The following is a 22,780-nucleotide window of genomic DNA, read 5'->3' on the forward strand; positions in this document are numbered from 1 at the left end:
GGAATACCAATAGAATGGTTAATTAAGATAATAGTCATACATCATGAATCAATATACTACTGTATCAAGGCATCACACATCACAAATCCACACACAATTATTATTTGGTATATATTTAATCATGCTAGTCTCTCCAGAAGATGAGCTAACAAGTAACAATGTAGGCTTAAGATCACAGAAAAATATATAGTAACAATGCACAGGTTTGCAGATCTAGGAATAAAAACACAGTAAAAGATATTATGAAATATACCAGGTATAAATTAAAAAATAGCCAAAATATCTAACTGGTTGTGGTTACCATGAGTATAATGTAAAACCATTCATATACCCTGGAGAAATGGAGGGAGCTTCACAGGGAGAACACCAAGCAGCTGGTCAAAAAAGGGCAGAGTCCTGGAGGCACATAGCAGAGAGATGCTCTGTCATTTCCTCAGAGGGACAATGAGCCCAGAAGTATAAAGGGGGATCTTCTGAGAAAAGGCATCATCACACCACCACCCTGCCAGATGCTGTTGCACAGCACACAAGCACAGTGCAGCAAGCATCAGCACAGAGAAACCCAAAGCACAGAGAAACCCAAAGCTGACCACGCAGCCCACCACCATTCACCCTATTGCCACGAGGGAATGGCTGCATCAGGGAGAGGCACATTGGCACATGCTGATTCTTTGCATAGCAGCGACTGTCTGAAAGTGACTGGGGTGCCGGACGCGAGTTGTGTTTAAGGCAGCCCTCCTCATGGTGCTGCAGCCACAGCATCTGCTTAAATACGGGGGTTCCAAGGATGTGGCACTTATAAACCCTTCAGCATCCTCTGCCAGCTGTGGCCCTACCAAACCTCCAAAGGCAGATCTCACTGGTTTCTGTCTCTCTGCATTTTTCAAGGAGTTTTCCAGTTTTCCAGACATGGATTTCCAAAGGGATGTAATGAAACAATCAGAGGCTCTGGTGTGTGGGAAGTGCAGAGCAAGATGGTCTAGACTCAGGCTTTAAAGCTGATGCTTGTGGATTGTGAGCACAACTTTTCCACATAATGCACATAATATTTATAGCATATTTGTTTCCTGAACTTATTTAATTTATGATGATCTTAATATATTGCCCAAAATTATGGATTACAGTTCAGTGACAGGTTCTTATGAGGCAGATATAAATCTCCAGGAAACATTTCTGATTTCTCCTACTTACACTCAACTGCAGACACCACCAATCCTACCTATAACTGGACACTTTGCTTTCTAAATGTTATGGTGTATTCTTGCCATCAGCTATCAGTGCAAATAAATATTGGCAAATGTGTACACTGTACAGAATCCACTGAAAAACTAGCTTGAGAGGTCAAAATATTTGGAGTGGATGTTTCTTATGCACCAAATTAATGGGAAAACTATGTAAGAGTACGTGGAAGCATTTAACCTTTTGGCCCCAACATCAACATTCACTGTAGAAAAGCTGACAAATTATGAAGATATACAAAAACTATCTGCTGGGATTTGCTAATAATCAAAAGTACATAATTGGAAGACAAGAAATAAAAACAACCACTTACAACTACAAATTATTTGTCATTAACTTTATAATCTCATTTCGCGTTATCACTTCAAAGAGTAAATCAGCATCTTTCAAACCCATTAGCAAAATCTGGAAGTATCACTTCTGTAAGCAAAGAGGTGTTACAAGATATTTATCTTATGCCAGGTTGATACCATATGCAACGCACACTACACATTTGTGTCCAGCTATTACTGTTTAACATGGACATTGCCACTACTTCTTTCCCTTCTACAGTAACTTATTTATAATTAAAAGAACAATATGCAAAGGAGGAAAGAATCCACTCTGAATTGGTGGCAGCAGTACTTTAAGATTTAATTTAAAGATGATCATGATTACTGTCTTTCCTACTGAACAATAAAACAAATACTCAGAATGAAATCCTACTTAAAAGTAATCCCACAAAAATAACATTAAAATAAACACCATTAGGTTGTGTTACTCCTTTACAAGCCTATCACTCATCTGTTAGAAGTGCATCGCACCTAAGCGACGATGTTTATAACAATGTTTTCCTCAGCAGAAAAAGGAAAACCCACTTTCTGAGAGCGTACTAGTTGCTCCCTGATTAAAGCTTCTACACAAAATCACACCCTGTTAAACTCTGAAAAACCTCACTGATTTTAGGCTGGCAAAGGAGTTCAGATCTTCCTCTAAAAGGCTATAGGAGATTGTGCTGTAAGTCCCATTCTAAGAGTAGCTTTCCAAGTCATTAAATCCATGTACATCTGGAATGAATCAGGCTCACTTGCTGTAAGAAAAGGATTAGGAATCTCCCTGCTTGCAGGGGAGCTCCCGGGCCCCCTTTGCTGCTTGAGGGCACAACGTCATGGATGCAGACAGCCTGCTGCGGCGTGGGAGCAGCTCTGCTGCCAGCCTGGTGCCAGCCTGTGCCGGCAGCTGCTGCACCTACAGCAGACTCACTGACAACTCCAATTTGTCACTGAAAAGCTGTTGTCACCCGCAAGAAAGAAGAAAACAAACTAGAGCCACTTGTGGTCTTGACAAGGTATGTCAAATAATTTAAGGAATGGAATCAAGCAATGGCTTCTGGTTTACATTTATCATAGAATAACCTGAGTTGGAAGGGACCCTTAAGGATCATCAAGTCCAACTCTTGACACCGCACAGGTCTACCCAAAAGTTCAGACCATGTCACTAAGTGCACAGTCCAATCTCTTCTTAAATTCAGACAGGCTCGGTGCAGTGACCACTTCCCTGGGGAGCCTGTTCCAGTGTGCAACCACTCTCTCTGTGAAGAACCCCCTCCTTATGTCAAGCCTAAATTTCCCCTGCCTCAGCTTAACCCCGTTCCCGCGGGTCCTGTCACTGGTGTTAATGGAGAAAAGGTCTCTTGCCTCTCGACACCCCCTTACGAGGAAGTTGTAGACTGCGATGAGGTCTCCCCTCAGCCTCCTCTTCTCCAGGCTGAACAGGCCCAGTGCCCTCAGCCGTTCCTCGTACGTCTTCCCCTCCAGGCCTTTCACCATCTTCGTAGCCCTCCTCTGGACACTCTCCAACAGTTTCATGTCCTTTTTATACCGTGGTGCCCAGAACTGCACACAGTACTCGAGGTGAGGCCGCACCAGCGCAGAGTAGAGCGGGACAATCACCTCCCTCGACCTACTAGCGATGCCGTGCTTGATGCACCCCAGGACACGGTTGGCCCTCCTGGCTGCCAGGGCACACTGCTGGCTCATATTCAACTTGCTGTCTACCACGACCCCCAGATCCCTCTCTTCTAGGCTGCTCTCCAGCGTCTCATCGCCCAGTCTGTACGTGCAGCCGGGGTTTCCCCGTCCCAGGTGCAGGACCCGGCACTTGCTCTTATTGAACTTCATGCGGTTGGTGATCGCCCAGCTCTCCAACCTATCCAGATCCCTCTGCAAGGCCTTTCCACCCTCAACAGAGTCCACAACTCCTCCAAGTTTGGTGTCATCAGCAAACTTGCTCAAAATACCTTCTATTCCTACATCCAGATCATTTATAAAAATATTGAAAAGTACCGGCCCTAAAATGGAGCCTTGAAGGACCCCACTAGTGACCGCCCGCCAGCCTGACGCAGCCCCATTTACCATAACCCTTTGGGCCCTGCCCGTTAGCCAATTGCTCACCCATCGTATGATGTTTTTATTTAGCTGTATGGTGGACATTTTGTCCAGTAGGATCCTATGGGAAACCGTGTCAAAAGCCTTGCTGAAGTCCAAAAAAATCACATCAGCTGGTTTCCCTTGGTCCACCATACGGGTGATCTTATCATAAAAGGAAATCAGGTTAGTTAGGCAGGACCTACCCTTCACAAACCCATGCTGGCTGGGACCAATGACTGCTTTGTCCCCCAGGTGCGCCTCAATAAGTTCGAGAACCATCTTCTCCATGATTTTACCAGGCACTGACGTGAGACTGACAGGCCTGTAATTGCTAGGGTCTTCTTTCTGACCCTTCTTGAAAATCGGCACAACATTTGCCAGCTTCCAGTCTACCGGGACCTCTCCAGATTCCCAGGATCGTTGAAAAATAATTGAGAGAGGTTCCGCGATGACGTCCGCCAGCTCTTTCAGCACCCGGGGATGAATCCCATCCAGACCCATGGACTTGTAGGGATCCAGGTGGAGTAGCAAATCCCGCACACGTTCAGGGTCGGTTGGGAGTTTGTCATCCCCACCGTCCCGGTCCTCCAGCTCAGGGCACCCTGGGTCCCGAAGCCCATCATCAGCATTGAAGACAGAGGCAAAGAAGGCGTTAAGCGTCTCTGCTTTGCCTATGTCATTGTCTGTGAGGAGACCTTCCCTATCAAGGAGCGGCCCTATGTATTCTTTAGTTCTCCTTTTTCCATTCACATATCTAAAAAAACCCTTTTTATTTTCTCTCACAGACACAGCCAGCTTCAACTCTAGGTGTGCTTTAGCCACACGAATTTTCTCCCTACAAGCACGAACAGCATCCCTGTATTCTTTCCATGACACCTGGCCCTCCTTCCAGTAGCGAAACACTCTCTGTTTCCACCTAATCTCCATTAGAATGTTCCTGGTCAGCCACGCCGGCCTCCTGCCCCGCCTGCCTGACTTGCGATATTTAGGAATTGCCTGATCTTGTGCTTCTAGGAGGCATCGCTTAAAGAATGACCAGCACTGGTGGACATCAAGGCCTTCAAGAGCAGTTTCCCAGGGGACCTTGATGACTAGTTCCCTGAGCAGCCTGAAGTCCGCTTTCCCCATATCTAGGGATGAGGTTTTGGTGGCACTTTTCCTTCTGTCACCGTAAATTTTGAACTCAACCACTTCATGGTCGCTATGACTGAGGCGGCCACCAATCACCACATTTCCCACCAGACCCTCTCTGTTTTCTAGCAACAGGTCTAGGAGGGCACCTTACGATACAGCAGCCAGTATCCTCACCACAGCACTCATCACCCTCCTCACAGGAAGGAAGGCAGGTTAAAAATAAAAACATGCTCTAAAAACAGAAGTGATAGAATAGATGGAAAATAATCAAGACAATCACTAAATTGGAAAGAATAACACCACCCATTGCATCGGTTAATATGCATTAATAATAAAATAGGTAAAAGCTCTGGTTAGACTGTAGAGATATTAAATTTAGGCAACCATATTTGTATGCACATGCATACAAGCACACAAAATACGTCAGACTATCAATTTTTGCATGGAAAGGGAAATAAATTTGACATTCAGAAGTACTAAATGCAACTTTCATTCACATGAGCTAGACTTGCAGGTAAAAAAACAGTTCTGAAAATCAGGCTCCAAGTTTATGCTACGCAGAAGATAAACTCTGCTATGGTTTTAAAGTTCATTTGCCATGGTACTATGAATTAAACATAAAAAGAAATCTTCAACATTATCTTTTTTAGTAAAAAAAAAGATGAGGAAACAATTTTAAAGTTCCAGCATAAATCAAATAGCTTTTTAACACACGTTAACATTCTTTGTTAATTCCTGTGCCACTTCCTTGTGTTATGGTCAGCGAGTGAATAAAGACCAGCTGGGAAACGCTAACAGAAGAGATCTGCAATTTTCATTTCTCCGCCCCCCAAGATGCTGGTGTTTTTATTAATGTGGGTCAAGGGAGACATAATCTGCATTCCAAAAGGCACACAGGGACATATTTCTCTATTTCCTGTACTTGAGAGACTTATTTTATATATATATATATATATATATATATATATATATATATAAATATAAAAAAATATATATATATAAAAGCATTATTTAGCACTTCCCCTTAGCTTGTGCATATCATACACAGTGCAAGGAATGCAACAGGGTTGCACTTAGCCTGTTAGCCTGGATCATCAACTTTCCCTTTAATCTTAGGAGCCTTTCCTTACAGAAGATCTGCATCTGCACAGGTAAATCCCTGCTATTGCCCAATGGCCAGTGGAAGCTACAGCTGGGGACAGTTAGACTTCATCAGGGTAAAAAGGCTCCAGACAACTGAAGTCTAACCTGTCCTCCATCTCCATCAGATAAAGGTACACTGCTGAAGAAAGAAGTCCCGTCTCTTTCCTTTAAACCAGTAAAAGGTGTGAGTGAACAGCATCAGTCTGTGACAGATCCAAATAGACTGATTTCTACCATCAGCAACCAGCATTGCAGCTGGTCTTCACAGTTACTGTGATACTGAATGTGTATTTTGCCCTCACAAACTCCTAATATTAACCCTGAAAACCTTTCCTTCTGGGGTTTTATCATAGGCCACAGGATCAGTTGAGCTTTGCAAACACTTAAGCCCCAAAAGCCAATGAAAAGCTGAAACCCTCAGCTCATCTTCTGGGAATTCATTTGAAGACCCAGAGCAAAACAAAGAGGTAGAAGCCCCATAAATAATCCCAAACTACGCAAAACTTTTAAGCAATCCCACAGGGAGCAGAGCTATTGGATTTTATACTGCCTGTGCATTACACTGTCACAGTCTCACATGTGTATTCAAGGTCAATTCTCTCTGCAAAGCTTGAAGACAATCTAGATTAAGGACTTAGGCAAACACTTGGGATACCAGGGTTTATCCTGTGTTAGTTGAACTGCTGCCTTCCCCTCCTCGCATTGAAGCCTAAGCCACCACATGCACTAAGAGACCTCGTACAGCCAATGACTGCGGCCTAGCTAAGATGCACTAAGCCCACCATGGCAAGCTAGCTCTGGGCCCACCAGATCGTTTCATTAATGACCTGTTCTACTTCCCAAGCTGAAAACCTGGCTTTCTAGTCTGCTTTGAGTAGTATGAAGTACCATGAGGAGATGGGACAAACTCAAGGGAGAATTTGAGAAGCAGCCCAGAGCTCGTGTCAATGGAGTACAGTTTGGGAGTAACACTGCACCAAAGATTGTACCCTATGAGGGCAGAATAACAACATTCCAATGTTTCCCCACAGGAGGGGACTGAATGGCCAGAATAAAAAAAAACAAACAAAAAACAAAACAAAAAAAAAACCTACTGCAGTGAGCCCAGAGCCAAGGAGGTAGAACTGCTTGTGCCTGTTCCCTTGTGGGGCAGAGCTGCCCCTCTAGCTGTTGAGGTCCTATACACATCACAATTGTGGAATACAGCACAGAGTGTTAACTTTTCAACCTTTCCTATACGTTACTTTCATATATATATATATAAAGAATGTATTTGAGTAGTAAACAACAGAAAAATAACTCTAGGAAACCCTTTTTCCTCTCATTCTGGAATTGAAACAGTGATTTCAATTTACAGCCAGTTACTGTATTTTGAAAGCTTCTCTGGGAATTGTCCTTTCTTCCTCGAACATCATTTCTTCACACAAATTCCCCATAATTACACAATAGACATAACTGCCAGCTCTATAGTCTTCAAAGTAGAAAGTACAGAGCAGGGCACAACATCCACGTAAAAATACCCCTTATCTTACCATGATGCAGAAATCTGTTGCCTTTCTTCTACTATTATCAGTAATTTCAATTGTACCCAGCTGTTCAAAGCCCTTTATAAACAGAACTGAAGAGTCAACTTTGAAGGTATCAAGTCCTTTTTCACAGTGTTTACTCTGGGGAGCAGCTTTTGGATTGAATGCAGCTACCCTGGTTTGTGAAACTGTCACATGAAAGCAAGATCAGGCACAACATCCACAGAACCTCTAATCTAATCTTTCACCCTTGCAGACATACATACAAACTAACATCTTTTATAGCCACAAGCCGTGTCCTTTAAACAAATGATACTGTGCTCCTGAGACAGTTATCCTCACATGCGTGAGTGTATGTGCCTAAGGTTAGAACACAAACAAAAGTTAGTTACTAGTGGCAGAAACAAATTTAGAAGATAAATGGTACGACACATAGCTGGAGTTGCATACACTAGCCTGATGTGGAAAAAATATATCTATTTCCCCTGTTTTTTTAAAATACTGGAACAGCAATGCTAAAATAGAAGATTGATGTCCAAAGATCTTGGAGAGGAAGTGAAATTTGAGAATGAAACAAATAGCATTTTGTAACAAGAAACTTTGTTGTTTCCAGGAACTAGAAAATTAAATTCATCAAGCAAACCACATATTTACAATAAAAATTATGCCCTCAGCAGTAGACCTATTAAAAGCTGATGAGGCAGGTCTGATTGTTTGCCTTTATTCAGGGGATGATGGGGTGCAATATGTAATTTAAAAAACATACTCAGCTGAGCCTTGATGAGGAAGAAAGATCAGTTCCCCCATCTACCAGTTACCTTCAGAGATCAATAAAAGACAGCTAATTAGATATGACAAGTTAGAAGCAGCACCAGCTTGTTATTTTAGGAAATTTGTTTTGTAGTAGCAGGTCTAATATGCCAAAAATAAGTTATATATAAATGTCAAACACTATAAGCAGCATCAACCTACATCAGCATATTTCCTCTATTTCAACCCAATAGTTCATGCAGAACCAGCAAAGTGGTAACCTGCAATGAAACTCAGCCTTATCAGATTTTGTACTTGAAGGATATACTACGAAAAACTTCATATAGCTATGCAACAGAAGTATGTGTGTATGCATGTATTTATCAGTCAAGAAATATTCTTCAAATCCAAAACAATGAAACAATGGTGCATCTGCTTTTCATTGTGGTCTGTACCGTATCAAGGACTTCCACCTCTGGCGGCCAATCACGTATGACAACTCTGCTAGAGGTTAAGCTGTTGTTTTGTTAGCTTTATACTTTGGTTGCTAGAGTAGGAAAAAATACGACAACTTGAACTATCTTAGGTCCATAAAATACTGATGTTGGGCTGTTCACAAGGAAGGCCAGGTTACACATTAGTTCAATGATCATTTTATGTAATGCAAAAAAATCATCTCTTTAGGATCCGGTTTAACAAACAGCAAAATCCTGTTCCAGGGGATACAGTCAAGTGATTCTTAACAAAAAAAAAACAAACAAAAAACCTGCACAGAATAGCATTTAAGAAGTTATAAGACTGGCTTGTGCAGTACCCCTGACTGTCAATCAGTACCCTGTTCTTAAAAAAACAATAGACTGGAAATCTGTATTCTTGTATTAGATGCAGACTATTGATGTTTGTTACAGCTTGTCACTTGATGGCTCTATTACCATCCACATGGGTTTAATCACCACATGTTCAAAAGGAAAAGGACTGCTCACTGCTATCAAACTGGACTTATTTATTCTGGGAGAGATTTATGAAGCTCTGAGTGCAAATAACCAGATGGAAACCAAAAATCCATTCCTTTATCCCCGTTCACCTTCAACAGGGGAAACACTCACTTGTTCCTGAGATGATGCTCCCACTGCAACTTGTACTACATCCTGATTAATTGCTGGCTCTACTGGGTAGTCCTTTCAGGAAACTACAAATCAGACCCTGGATATGCTACAACAAAATTTTCCATGTGCCTTGCAAATGCAACATTCAATTCACTAGCAACTGTCTGTAGGCAAAAGATAAATGAAAGTTAAAGTAAATTAGAAATCAAATATCTTCTTCCTGGATTCATCAAATAGACTTACTTCCAAATAGAATTACAAATGTCCTAATATACACAAAATGCTATAAATATTTTCATTGCTTCCTTTACAATGCACCAAATTACTTTGAAATAGCATTAAACTACCCTATAATTTGCAAAATTACTTAAATCACAGTTAGAAACAGCATAATTTTGAGAAAACTGACAGCAACCTACTCATAACCCCCTTTTCAATGTTTTCCTCTTCTGTCTGAACTCTTTTGATACTTTAAAAGACCTGGAGTTGGGGCAGTACTTGGGTATAACCTAGTAACCTATGGGCTGCACACGACTGCAATGGGATTGGTCATGGCTCCATATTTGCATTCCAGAAGTCAGGAATATTGACACCAGTGTACACAGCTTTATATACACGTGGTCCAGACTGAAAGCTCATGGCACTTTACTAGCACTAGGCATGCTAAACCAGAGCATTTGCTCATTTTTCTTTTGTTCTTTGTAAGGCAGCAAATTAGCTCCATCTGATTAGCTATGTTATTTAGGGTAGCCTGTCTAGGGTAAACAGAATGTCAAAAATATTTTTAAAGAAGTGTTCGTTCAATGAAAGATAAAGTAAGTGAAAACAAATTCTTCATCTGCTATGAATGAAGAGGAAGGGAAAAATAGATATTATCAGAGCATGTAATTAAGCTCCAAATGAAAGGATATTGTTTTTCCTCATCACAACTGTTTTGTTAAGATGCACTTCAGGGGCATAAAACCGCAAGGAGCAGGCCATGAAATGTGAGGCCTCTATGGAAACAAATTCCTGTTGTGTGATCAAAGGAAGATAAGTGCTGAGGCATGAGCCTGGTCAAATTTATGAAACAGCTTTGCTTCCCACGTTAAACCACAAGCTTGCAGCTTTGCTCCATGGGTTTACAAAGTCTATGATCAGTGAAAGCCTTTATTTATTTATTTATTTGAAACCCTACCATATTCATGAGATACACTCAAAACACCTTTGATCTTTCTGATCAACATTTGATGTTAGTGCTCCTTCCTTCAGAAAGCATTGACTATCTGCATTGTTACTGCAGATACTATGTTAGGGTTTACTATGGTCTCTGCTGTTACATCTTGTGCTGGTGAAAAGTAAATTGGACAAAGCTGTCATAACACATGTTTTTATCTATGACTTCTGGATTCCTTCAGTCAGGGTTCTGCAATATTTTGACAAGCCAATATGAAACTGCTGAAAAAACTTCATTTTTCAAATCCAGGTGCTTAATGTCTGATCATGTACTTAGTGAACCACAGGGAGTCTTTCCACACATTTTAGTAGGTCCATGAACAGACTCTTTATTGTGTCTATTTGCAAAACAACCACATGACTAGCTATGGGTTGCATAGCTAAATGAAATTTATTTTTATTCACTAATAATCATATGCTTATAAACTCATTATAGTGTAGTTTAATGCTATTTCAAAGTAATTTATTGCATTGTAAAGGAAGCAATGAAAATGAGTTTAAAGCTCAGAGGGTGCAGGACCATGGGGTGGTGATGCAGGTGTTTTCAGTGAAGTGTGGGTTAGGTATTTTGAGGTTACATGCCAAAAAGATCACACTGAATTGTTAACCTGCCTATCAAGCAGACACATGCATAGGACAAAACAGATCATAGAAACAAAAGTACTGGCAGAAAATATGTTAATCTTTTAGCAGGTCGCAAAAAGAATTTATTTGAAGGGAAAAAATGCTTCTGTAGAGCTGACCAGAAGATAACTGGAAAATACCTTTTTTTTTTTCCATAAATCGCCATTTTATTAAAATGGAAACATTTCAAACCTGAAGAAGTTTGACAGACTGCTTTTTTGTCCATCTTCTGGCTAATTCCAGAAGGACTGGCAAAAGATGGCCCAAGTCACAAGCCTGACCTTTCAACTGGAAGAGGATGTTTCTCAACAATTCCATTGCACAAGAAAACTTATGAAAGCTTTGACTCCAATGCAAAATATAAAAAATTTGTAAAACCTTGTAAATCTCTGCAAATGCACCTGTTGCCCCTTTGGCTTTCAACAACTTTTGCTTCCAATTTGCCTTCTCCAAAACAAACAATTTGCAGAAGTACAGACAGGAACCCCAACCAATCTCTAGGGAAAGAAAGTAAATTTAAATCTAATAACCAGCTAGAACACCTAAGGGTGCTCTAAAACCTATACATAAAAGAAAGCTGCATATTACAACCACCCAAACAGATGAGCAAAAGCATTCCAACAAGTGAGTAATGCGGTTTCGAATGACAGATGAAGGATAACCTCATGTCACATAAATATATGGAAGACAGACTTCCTCCTGGAACCTTCTCAGAAATAGCAATATTTATTACAGCATATTCTATCCAAGGGAGCTCACAGCCCTTATCCTTACAACTTGATTTACATAACATGTGCACAGCTCACACTGGAACATTGCAGCTACCTGTCATGACACAACATCATCTTTCTTCTGCTGCTGTTTGTTTTCAGTACAGCTGTACCACTCATTGCAGCACATGGGTTGTCAGTGTATTTACACAGTCATACAGGATTTCCTTCCTACCTGCATCTCACAGGGAAGCCACCACCCATTCTGCTCTGGTCTTTTAGCTGGTTCGTTTATTATAGCTGGAAGAAAGTCTGTTTTTTCAGACACCCTTACCGTCACTCAGATGTATTCTCTGTGGTTTTCACTTGGCTCCCCTTGAAGCCTGATCAGATTTTGGTCACTGCTGTTGGCTTTGTTTCAGTTACCTGAATACCAATCTGAGGCATTAGGCCAGGACCAGATTTGTGTTCCCGTGGACTCTGTTCTCTCAGCACATTTTGGTTCTTTCCTAAAAGACCAGAGTACTTTCCGCCCATACAGAGTACCATAGGAATAGATTAGGCTTCTCTAGCCTTGAAAATCTTCCACAAAACGCATGCTTCAGAGTTTCCCCCTGCACATCTTGAGGAAACAGATGCAGTTCAGCCTCTAAACAAGTAGCTACAGCGAGGCTCAATAAAAGTGTGGTATATCCAGCCAGTTAGAAACTGGCTGGATAGCCGGGCCCAAAGAGTTGTGGTAAATGGAGTCAAGTCCAGTTGGAGGCCAGTCACTAGTGGCGTCCCCCAGGGCTCGGTACTGGGGCCGGTCCTCTTTAACATCTTCATCAATGATCTGGACGAGGGCATTGAGTGCACCCTCAGTAAGTTTGCAGATGACACCAAGTTAGGTGCGTGTGTCGATCTGCTCGAGGGTAGGAAGGCTCTGCAGGAGGATCTGGATAGGCTGCACCGATGGGCTGAGGTCAACTGCATGAAGTTCAACAAGGCCAAGTGCCGGGTCCTGCACCTGGGGCGCAATAACCCCAAGCAGAGCTACAGGCTGGGAGATGAGTGGTTGGAGAGCTGCCAGGCAGAGAAGGACCTGGGAGTGATGGTGGACAGTCGGCTGAATATGAGCCAGCAGTGTGCTCAGGTGGCCAAGAAGGCCAACGGCATCCTGGCTTGTATCAGAAACAGCGTGACCAGCAGGGCTAGGGAGGTGATCGTCCCCCTGTACTCGGCTCTGGTGAGGCCGTACCTCGAGTACTGTGTTCAGTTTTGGGCCCCTCGCTACAAGAAGGACATCGAGGTGCTCGAGGGGGTCCAGAGAAGGGCGACGAAGCTGGTGAGGGGCCTGGAGAACAAGTCTTACGAGGAGCGGCTGAAGGAGCTGGGCTTGTTCAGCCTGGAGAAGAGGAGGTTCAGGGGCAACCTTATCGCTCTCTACAGATACCTTAAAGGAGGCTGTAGTGAGGTGGGGGTTGACCTGTTCTCCCACGTGCCTGGTGACAGGACGAGGGGGAATGGGCTAAAGTTGCGCCAGGGGAGTTTTAGGTTAGATGTTAGGAAGAGCTTCTTTACTGAAAGGGTTGTTAGGCATTGGAACAGGCTGCCCAGGGAGGTGGTGGAGTCACCATCCCTGGAAGTCTTTAAAGGACGTTTAGATGTAGAGCTTAGGGATATGGTTTAGTGGGGACTGTTAGTGTTAGGTTAGAGGTTGGACTCGATGATCTTGAGGTCTCTTCCAACCTAGAAATTCTGTGATTCTGTGATTCACTACAGAAACCTGATGGAAAAGACATTTGCTGGGCTGAGAACACGAAGTGGGGCATTCAAGTCAAGCATGGTATGTTATAAACGCATTTGTAATATTAAACAATGTATTTGAAAATAATAGCTAACAGAGCACTCTTTAATTGCATTTTGCTTTTCAGTAATAGATTACTGGCAAGGAAAACCAGTTTTCTACTACTGTCCCAAAAGACTGTTACCATAAAAATATAACTTATTGCAAAATATCCTATTCCTATTTCTCTTAAGGTTTCAGATTGTCTTGATAGATTTACCTACATGCAATACATAAATGCTATAAATATTTTCTTCACACTAAAATACTTCTAAATCCCTTCCTTTTTAAATCCCCTCTGCCCCTCATCCTCCCCACTAAGATGGGGTAGTACTGCATGGATAGGGCCAAATTTTGGTATCTGCTATTACAGCTGCAAGATTTAACACTGGAGTTTCGTTGATGGGGAGGCAATGAGGTAGTCTTCTCTACTCTGTGGTGCCAAAACCTCATGCTTATTCTTCAAGAAGAATGGATTTGAAAAGTTATGACTGGAAAGACAAAACACTTTTCTTCTGATCCTTCAGTTTCTCCCAAAACTGCCTTCACCAAATCCCCAGCACATCCCATGGCTCTTTTTTCCCTACCCTGAAATTGCATCTGTAGTTTTAAGCTAACAACACCCATAGTCCTGAGAATAAATGCAGGCCCAGCACTAAAAAGACCATTTGTGGTAACACTAGCATGCACCACTGTGGCTGTTTCACATGCTACCTCATTATGTCTGCACTAGAAAGTTTAATCCCTGCAGTTTTTGTCAGGTCCAGCATTTGATATCACCATCCCCTCTTGTGATGCTGTTCTTGCTGGCAGAGGCAGCATCAGTGTCATCACAGCCATGACACTGGACGACAACCATCTTAGGCAGCTGTTTCCACCTTGGTTAAGGGAGGCTCCTTGTTGAGGCAGCATTGCTCAAGTTGCAGAGAGGATTTTATCTTGACATGAGTCAGAGAACTGCAGCAAACTTGGTTGGAAATCATCTCTAGAGACTATAGCATCCATCAGCCTGCTCATCACAGAACAATTGCCAACCACAGTCAGCTGGGACCTTGGACCTCACCCTGCTGAGTCCTGAAACCCAGAACAGCAGACCCCATGATCTCTGCCCTCCTTCCAGTGCAGCACAAACTGCCCACACAAGACAGTCTTTCCTGGTGTCCAGCCTGAAGCTGCCGAGACACAGTCTGTGACTGCTGTCCCTGGTGCCATCTGACACAAGCAGTAAGAGTTTGGCTCCATCATTTCACAATCCTTACAAGTTGGAGTGGGCTTACATACAAACACATGCTCATGAAAGTAGACAAGCCTTAAAGAGGTCCATCTCTTAACTGAAATCAAGCCTTAAAGAAATATGTCTGTTAACTGAGAATGTGTATTTTTCTATTCAAAATAAATGCCTTCTAGCTTGTCTTTATTCCAGTACAGCATGTTACCCTGGTCTTTAGCCCACGTCTGCAAGGACACCTTCCACTATAACAGAAGCGTTTGAAAAAACAAAAACAGAGCATGGGAATCACTACCACACCCCATTCTCACCCTCTGAAATCTTCACTAATTCTTTCTGAAAGGGTTAGAAATCTTTGAGGTTTTTATCATTATCCACTTTCAAGGCCTTTCCCCTTCTCCTCCCCACTACCAACATCACAGTGAAGGATTTCAGCTTGCCCAGCAGCACAGTTTCCACTTGCAGCAGCACTAACAAGAAATAATGAGGCAAACATAACTCTATCTCGTCAGAATGGCAGCGTTCAATTTACAAACACAGATTTGCTTGGTTTGAGCACTTCGGATAAGTCACCATATATTAGATTGTTAGGTGGATGTGCTGGTTTGTCTGTTTGTTATGTATCAAAGTGCAGTGATCCCCATTTGTGGGGGCACGAGTAAGTTTTGGGAAGAAAAGGATGATCCCATGAAATGCCAAATTAGACCAGGATTATTTTCCTATTAGTCATTTGGTACACTGGTTTGACATATTCGAATGCAGTTGTGATCTTAACTAACTGGGTAAGTCTAGTGATTCAAATGCATCTCAGGTGAACTCTATATCGGAGTAGCTTGCATGGTTCCTGAACTCACAAGTGTGACCTCAGCAAGCAATTCTCATGATGATAATGTAATCTGAGCTAACTTCCTATACACACAAGTGCTCTGACCAGCACACATGTGAAAGCCTATTATAGTGATGGACAAAACTATACTTCACAATATTATCATGCTCTGTATAGCTTTTGGCTCTAACATGCTACAAATCAATGAAAAAATGTGTAAGAATAGCCAGAATAAATCAGTCCATCCAGCAGAGAGCCCTACTTCTAACTATGTCTAAAGCAGAGGCCTATGGAAGAACAAGGCAATCATGTAGTGTTATTTTCCTGATCAATTTCTGCAGTTTCCAGCATTCAAGTTTGGCATCTCTACTATTTCAGTTTTCAGTGTTTACAACATCCCCAACAGTAAATTCCACTGATTAACCATATGCTGCTTGAAAATATAGCTCCTTGTTTGTTCTTTTCATTACTCTAAATAGCTTAGTATGATTAGCAAACTAACACCTTGCTGTTTATTTTTAGCAGATTTCCCTGATTGTTTATGAGTATGATGAGTACCACTGGCCACGGCACATGCACACCAGAAAAACAGACTAGTTACTCCTTCTGTTGACTGCATTTTAATTATGTAGAAATGCTCAGGCACCATTCCTCTTAGGCCTGGACAACTTACTTTCTTTATGACCTTTTGGTGAGAAATCCTAATAAAAGTTTTGGAAGCCAAGGTAGATGACCTCAACTAGATCACTCTACCCATATGTCCAGCAATACCTTCAAAGAGCTGCTGAGTATCTAAGACACTGTATTTACTGCTGCCTTCCCATAAACACCCTGTTTATTTCAATCTATCATGTTATATTATATATATTTCTTACGTATATTGCTTTTATTAATAAATCCACCAATTTTAGTCAGATGTGATTATTTAGACAAAGACACTGCCATAATCTTCCTAAAAATGAAGTCACTCATTTAGTTCCTAGGTGCATATAATAATAAAAGATTCACGTTCTATGCTCTTCCTACAAAGCAAATGCTTTTTACACAGAATTATCATAAACAGCTAGTATGTGAAAACAGGCTCACAGAGTTCTGTAGCATAAGACATGAAGGGGCTAGAAAGATGAGCATATTCTTCAAGGTGGACATTTTTATTTTTTTTTATAATCAGAATCCATAGCATGCTTTTGTATTTTTACAGACCAAAAACGTGTTTTCTTCAGAGATGTTTACTGTGCTATGATTCTTACTAGCTGAAGTCTACAATACCCTTTACCTTAAGGAAACCTATTATGTGAGGACTTGATAGATTTGATGACATCCTGTTTATTTCAGACAGGACTTCAGAATGTCACTGAACAAAAAAGACTTGAGAGCACTTGTCCAACATTTTGTTATGTGACTGTGGAAACTCTATTTGAATATCCTCTTTTTTTTTTTTTTTTTTGACAGTTGTGGCTTTTAAATTGTTGTGATAGTGTAAATAACAGTCATAAAAGTAAACAGTCTAATACTGTAACCACAAATACAACTCTTACTGCTATGATTACCACACACTGACAAGTTTGTAGAAGCAGTTTTTAATTGATTATTCCTCAAATGTACAATAAATCCCCTTACTTGCTTCCTCAGTCCACACAGACAAGTCTCCAGCTCTACTCTCAATATGTTCTTCTCACCACTAAAATCTAGTGAAAGGTCAAAAATCCAGACTAATCACAGTCAAAGTGTGGACTCTGCAACCTGAGACCTAACTCTGCTCCCAGCCAATCCCCAAAAACATTCCTGTGGACTTCAGTCGTGTCTGGAGAAGTCCAGTCCGTAACTACTCAGATTTGACTCTTGTTCAGTTTTGTCTCCAACTATGGCTACAGCATGCCGTAGACTTACATAAAATGTGTATATCTCCTACCCATTTTTCTTTTTTTTTTTCAGTTTTCATAAGCAGCAAATTCTCTTCCCCTCTTTCCTGACCTAAAAGCAAAGCATTTCACAGAGAGCATCTGCAAGCAGCAAAACATCTGGCACACAATTAAATAACTCACATCAGCACTTCCATTTCTAAAATTGTGCTAAAATGCTGAAGAAAAAAAAAAAAAAGGAAACAGGAGTGATGCATGAAGTTCACCTTTAGCCTGATTTATCCAGAAATTGAATAACTGCATCCTGACAAAACAATAGGTGCTTTCCTAGGATCACCAGTCTCAAAGGACAGAACATAAACTTCACCTCTGGTCTATTTGACAAGGTTTATTATCCCAGAATAAAGTGAAATCAGACACCCCCGAGTTACTAACAAAAAGACAAAGGAGAGCAGTATTTCAAGAGTTAGTAAAGTATACAATTTCAGAAATTAAAGGTTGTGGGGGGGGGGGGGAGGGGGGAATCACAACCATAGAAGACACATTTTTCTAAAACCTGTGACATGTTTTCAGAACAAAAATGCTTTTCTGTGTGCAGTTTACACCTACACCTTTGTGTACATCTTGAGACCTTACTGCACTAGACATGCCATCATTATCAATGTCCTAGTCTGGATATAAGATGACTGTATTTGCATTTTGATTTTTGACTACATCTTACATAAAATGAATGGCGTACTAGCATATAAGAATGAAAAAGAAAAAACTTCAGTTACTCACCTAGATAGCAGTAATTTACCCTGAAGTTTCAAATCAGCAGCACAGTCATCAGATTGACAGTTCCTCTCAAAAACAGTCTGTGAAAAGCAAAGAAAAGAACTGTTATAGCATAAAACGCATAAGATTAAAGCTCCCCCAAAGAGGCAATGTTTGGATGAAATAAAAAAAGAAATCACCAAAATTTGTGATACAGAATATGCAGTGTGAACACTAAAGAAACTCAAGGGAAGCCAAATCTCATCTTTACAAAAAAGTCTTTATTCTCTTTTAACTGAACAAGAAGGTTCAACAAAAACAGACTCCCTCAGAGATTTTCCTCAATCCATTCCCACTTCTCATCTTATAAGAATTACTTCTCTCACACAATATTTCTGGCACCTTTTTCCAACACATGTGCAAGAAAATGAAACAGAAAATATAGACTATCAACGAAACTATTTTCAGCCCTGCAAATTGGAAGAAAGGAAATCATGCAAACATTCAGTGGCCTACATTAAAGATAAGGATTTTATTTTATATTTTTTTGTGAACAGTGGCAAACTTTTCTGCTATCTTGCGAGCAACAGAAAATTACAGACTTATTTACCCAGTGTATCCTAGGATAAGAGAACCACTGTCAGTCTTGTGATAAAGACTATCATTTATGATCTTTAACAGATTGATAAAAACAGGGGTTGTGAAAGAACAACATAAAACTAGGCATTAGCACACTAAGCAGCAAAAAAAAAAACAGCATGTTGACAGACAGTGAATACATAAGAAGTCTCCATTAGCCTATGTGAATCTCTGTGGCAATTTGTTGTAGTTAAATGGGGCAGCCAACAGAGAGCAAAAGGAAAAGATAGGAACACATTCCTGGTGTCCAAGAAACTCAGAAGCTGTCAGGATTGTGGTTATTTTCCCCTGCTGTTAAGAACAAAGACTGATACCTTTCTGAACAGTTGAGCAGACCGTTTCCTGTCCTTTTTCTGTGTTTTTAGACCTCTCCAAAGAGGAGTGCACCTTTATGATATCAATTAGTTTTGGACTAGCAGTACAACCTACAGCATAGTTTGGTATCTAAGCTGCAAATAGGACAAAGATAAATGGGAGGTGGCAAGTACATTTGGGGTGATTTACTTTATGCTTTCATTTTACTATCCCACATTTTGCTTTCTCAGAATCTCAGATGTAGAAATTGGTGAGCGTTTAAACACAAGGTCTGTGACTACTTTTTCTCCTTAATAGAGGCTCCCACACCAAAAGACGAGAATCATGATAGCCCTGGGACAGGAACTCGCACAAGGAATCCCTCTCAAAACATGGTACATTTCAAAGGCATAGCTTCAAAAATTCTCAGCACTAATCCCTCAACCAGCATAGTACCTATATATAGGAAAGACTGTTTGACCTTCAGAGGAGAAAGAAAAATAAACTGCAAAAACAGTCTTGCCTGACAGTATCCCTATTTGCATTACAGAAATCTTGGCAAAGTGAACAGAGTGATCAAAGATATGACCTGCACTTTTAAAAGAATCAAATACTGTAAATACATTTAAATAACTACCTAACAATCTTGGAATTTTGTTACTAAATCCATAGATGTGGTTCTTACAAGGAACGAATACCTCATTTTCTAAAACTACTGAGCACGTACCTCTTCCAACACACCATGCAGTGAACAGCAAGCTACTCTGAAAAACATCAAGAATATTTTATGTGATAAAACTCAAGTTCCTACATAGCACTACCACAGGAGAAATAAATAAGGATGATGAGTCCTCAGATCTGTAAATGTGTAGGAGTAAACTCCTTACTTTTGTGGATAATCTTGAACCCAGTCAGGTTTGAGGGTGCAAGGAGAAGATTTCCAGTCCAGACAGCTGCTAGGACCTATACAGGCAGCCATCATTGGTTCAGTCTGTCATAGGCTAATGATATCTCTGGATTACTTTGCTATTCTCCAATATTTCCCTTGTTTGAATAGATTTCACCATGCTTCTATTCTACCTCCTGTTTTTGTTTGCCTGCTACAGCCTCAATCCAGTAACTTCTCACTTCTGCTTCCTCCACTTTCTTCTCTGCTGTCTTGAGCCTTCCCTTGCCCACCCTGTTGCTTCTTCTGCCTTTCCAGTTGACTAATTCCTGCCTTTTCAAATCCCTCCTAAAGAATTAAAAGTGGTAAACGCACTGTAAGTCATCATAACATTTGTGAGCACTGCTTATACATTCTATTACTGTGCCTTTAATTGGTCTACTTGGACTGTGATTCCTTCAGGCCAGAAACCATACTTAATTCAGCACTTCACGTTGGTAGAGAAAGCATCTATTGTTGGGATATGTATAAGCACTACTAGAATATAATCAATTTTAGCTCTAAGCAATCTTTAAAGTGGCTTTGGCTTTAAAATAAGTTTTAGGGATTTACAGAGCTTTTACATATTCAAAGTGTTCAACAAGGTAACCAACCTTCACACCGTTAGGCTGTACATAATATTCAGGATGGGAAAGAGGGAAGTAGGAGGAAATAAATTCCTTGTGTGTAGGAAACACTTCACAATTTTTGCAGTTGCTGCTGCTCAAGGTGAGGAGAAGCAATTCTGAACAGTGGTTTGACAATAGAAGTTCAAATTCTTACTGGATTCTTCCTGGATTCCACTTCAATTGTACCATTTACCTCACAGTTTTGAACATGTTCATCAGAGATGGTCAGGAAGCTTCTTTACATAAGAAATACATTCAAGGGAATTTTTAAGCTTGTGGGAAGGGGTGAACAAAAATTGTCCTGAAAGAGAAACACAGCTACATCTCTTAAGGTCACCGCACTTCTGTCTGGCATTTCCAAGAGCAAAAAAGGTATGTGTGCACGCAGCAGCACAGACTGAACAACGTCAATGTTTCTAGGACACATCTTCACTGTAAAGCACAGAGCTAATGCAGTATGCATGTGCATAGGGAGTCTGCTAGCCTTCCTGCAATCCCCAGATCTACAGCACAGCAGAGTGCAAATCTAGTGATTTCAGGGTCCATGATTCCTCCCTGCATTCCCCCCTGCTGCACAGGACCCAGCAGCTACACGAAACTGCTCCATAGAGGTTCCCACCAGGTCACCAAACATCCAGGACAAACATGGTTTTCTGATATTCTGCCTGGCAACTTTTTTGGGTAGAAAAGAAGATGCTTCTTGGGAGGTCAAGGAATGTGGCAAATACATCCTGAAAGATTAGCAGAGGCGGATGTTGCCCAAGTCCTCCAGAGAGTAAGCCAAAAAGCTTACATTAAGACATACTTGCTATAGAGCGAATGAAGACATCTGTATCTGATAAGTGTACTGTAAGAAGAGACCTAGAGCCAGCTGACAGGGAACATGTGTCTACACAGGCACTCAGGGCTTTCTAGCAAGCACCTTTGTGTCCAATTTACCTCTTGAATAGAGGTAAAGGATTAAATTCCACTTTTTACATAAATATATGATCCTTTGCCTTCTGAAGTAATAGGATAAATCCATAGTCCTGCAACCTAAAGCATCCTTAAGCACAAAGCTGCTGGTTAGTGTGGTTAAAGGTATCCCCATTTTTCTTGTTGCTGATCTTGGACTGCTAAGAAATGACACCAAGAGAAAACCAAGCAAGAAGGAGCCTGACTTGAGCCTAATGGTTGGAGCTCTCTGCTCAGAGGAAGGCAATCCGGGGTTTCAAACCTGATTCACTAAATTGCTTCAGTGTCTTTAAATGGCTATCTAAAATTAAACATCTATGTTTCTGGGAGTAGGGAAGAGAACAGGAAACGGGGAAAAGTGAAAAAACCTGTGTTTATGGCACTCCTGCCCACAGAAAGTCTTGGAAATCATCCAATAAACAAAGAAAAAAGTATTCCAAGACATTCAAACCCCCAGAATTCAGGGAAGCAGTAGAAATTTCAGGTCTTAGCCAAAATGTGCAATCAAGACTTTGAGAGGTTGCCAATATTGTGTTCTGTAAGAGTTGTGCCCATCTTCTCAGAGATAAAGGAAAGTGACAGCTGAAGGTCAACACTTGAAGAAAAGGGGGAGAACTGGGATTTTCAACACTGAAAACACGTTGTTTTATGGTTTGGATATGAGATTTCACTCTAGATCAGGTCTTTAACTACTTTTCACACATCAGTCCACAGAAACTTCAAACTGTCTCTCTTACCAAGTGGCAGCACTGGCCTTCGGAAACTCGAGGATCTATCCATTTAAATTCACAAACTGTGCCACATTCTTCAACAGAACACAGATTATGCACAATAATCTGAATTAAGCATTCCAGTCTCTACACTGATTTCCTGTAAATTGTCACCATACCCTACAGTATGTGCAGAGATTCCTTAGAAACTACACCACAGTAGCAAAACAACAGCACTGCTAAGAATAAAGGGGAGCTTTTTTTTTTTAAAAAA

The 22,780-nt window shown here is 41.0% G+C and overlaps 1 protein-coding gene across 5 annotated transcripts in view; it reads right to left on the bottom strand.

Moving 5' to 3' along the window:
- Positions 1 to 22,780, bottom strand: part of ITGA9 (integrin subunit alpha 9) — a 233,597-nt gene that overhangs the window by 82,200 nt on the left and 128,617 nt on the right. For all 5 annotated transcript variants that reach the window (XM_072033282.1, XM_027451383.3, XM_072033285.1 and 2 more), the window contains one exon: positions 18,380 to 18,456. In XM_072033282.1, coding sequence (XP_071889383.1) covers positions 18,380 to 18,456 — 77 coding nt within the window. The remainder of the gene's footprint in view (positions 1 to 18,379; positions 18,457 to 22,780) is intronic.

This window comes from Anas platyrhynchos, chromosome 2, assembly GCF_047663525.1.
Source record: "Anas platyrhynchos isolate ZD024472 breed Pekin duck chromosome 2, IASCAAS_PekinDuck_T2T, whole genome shotgun sequence".
Lineage (NCBI taxonomy): Eukaryota > Metazoa > Chordata > Aves > Anseriformes > Anatidae > Anas > Anas platyrhynchos.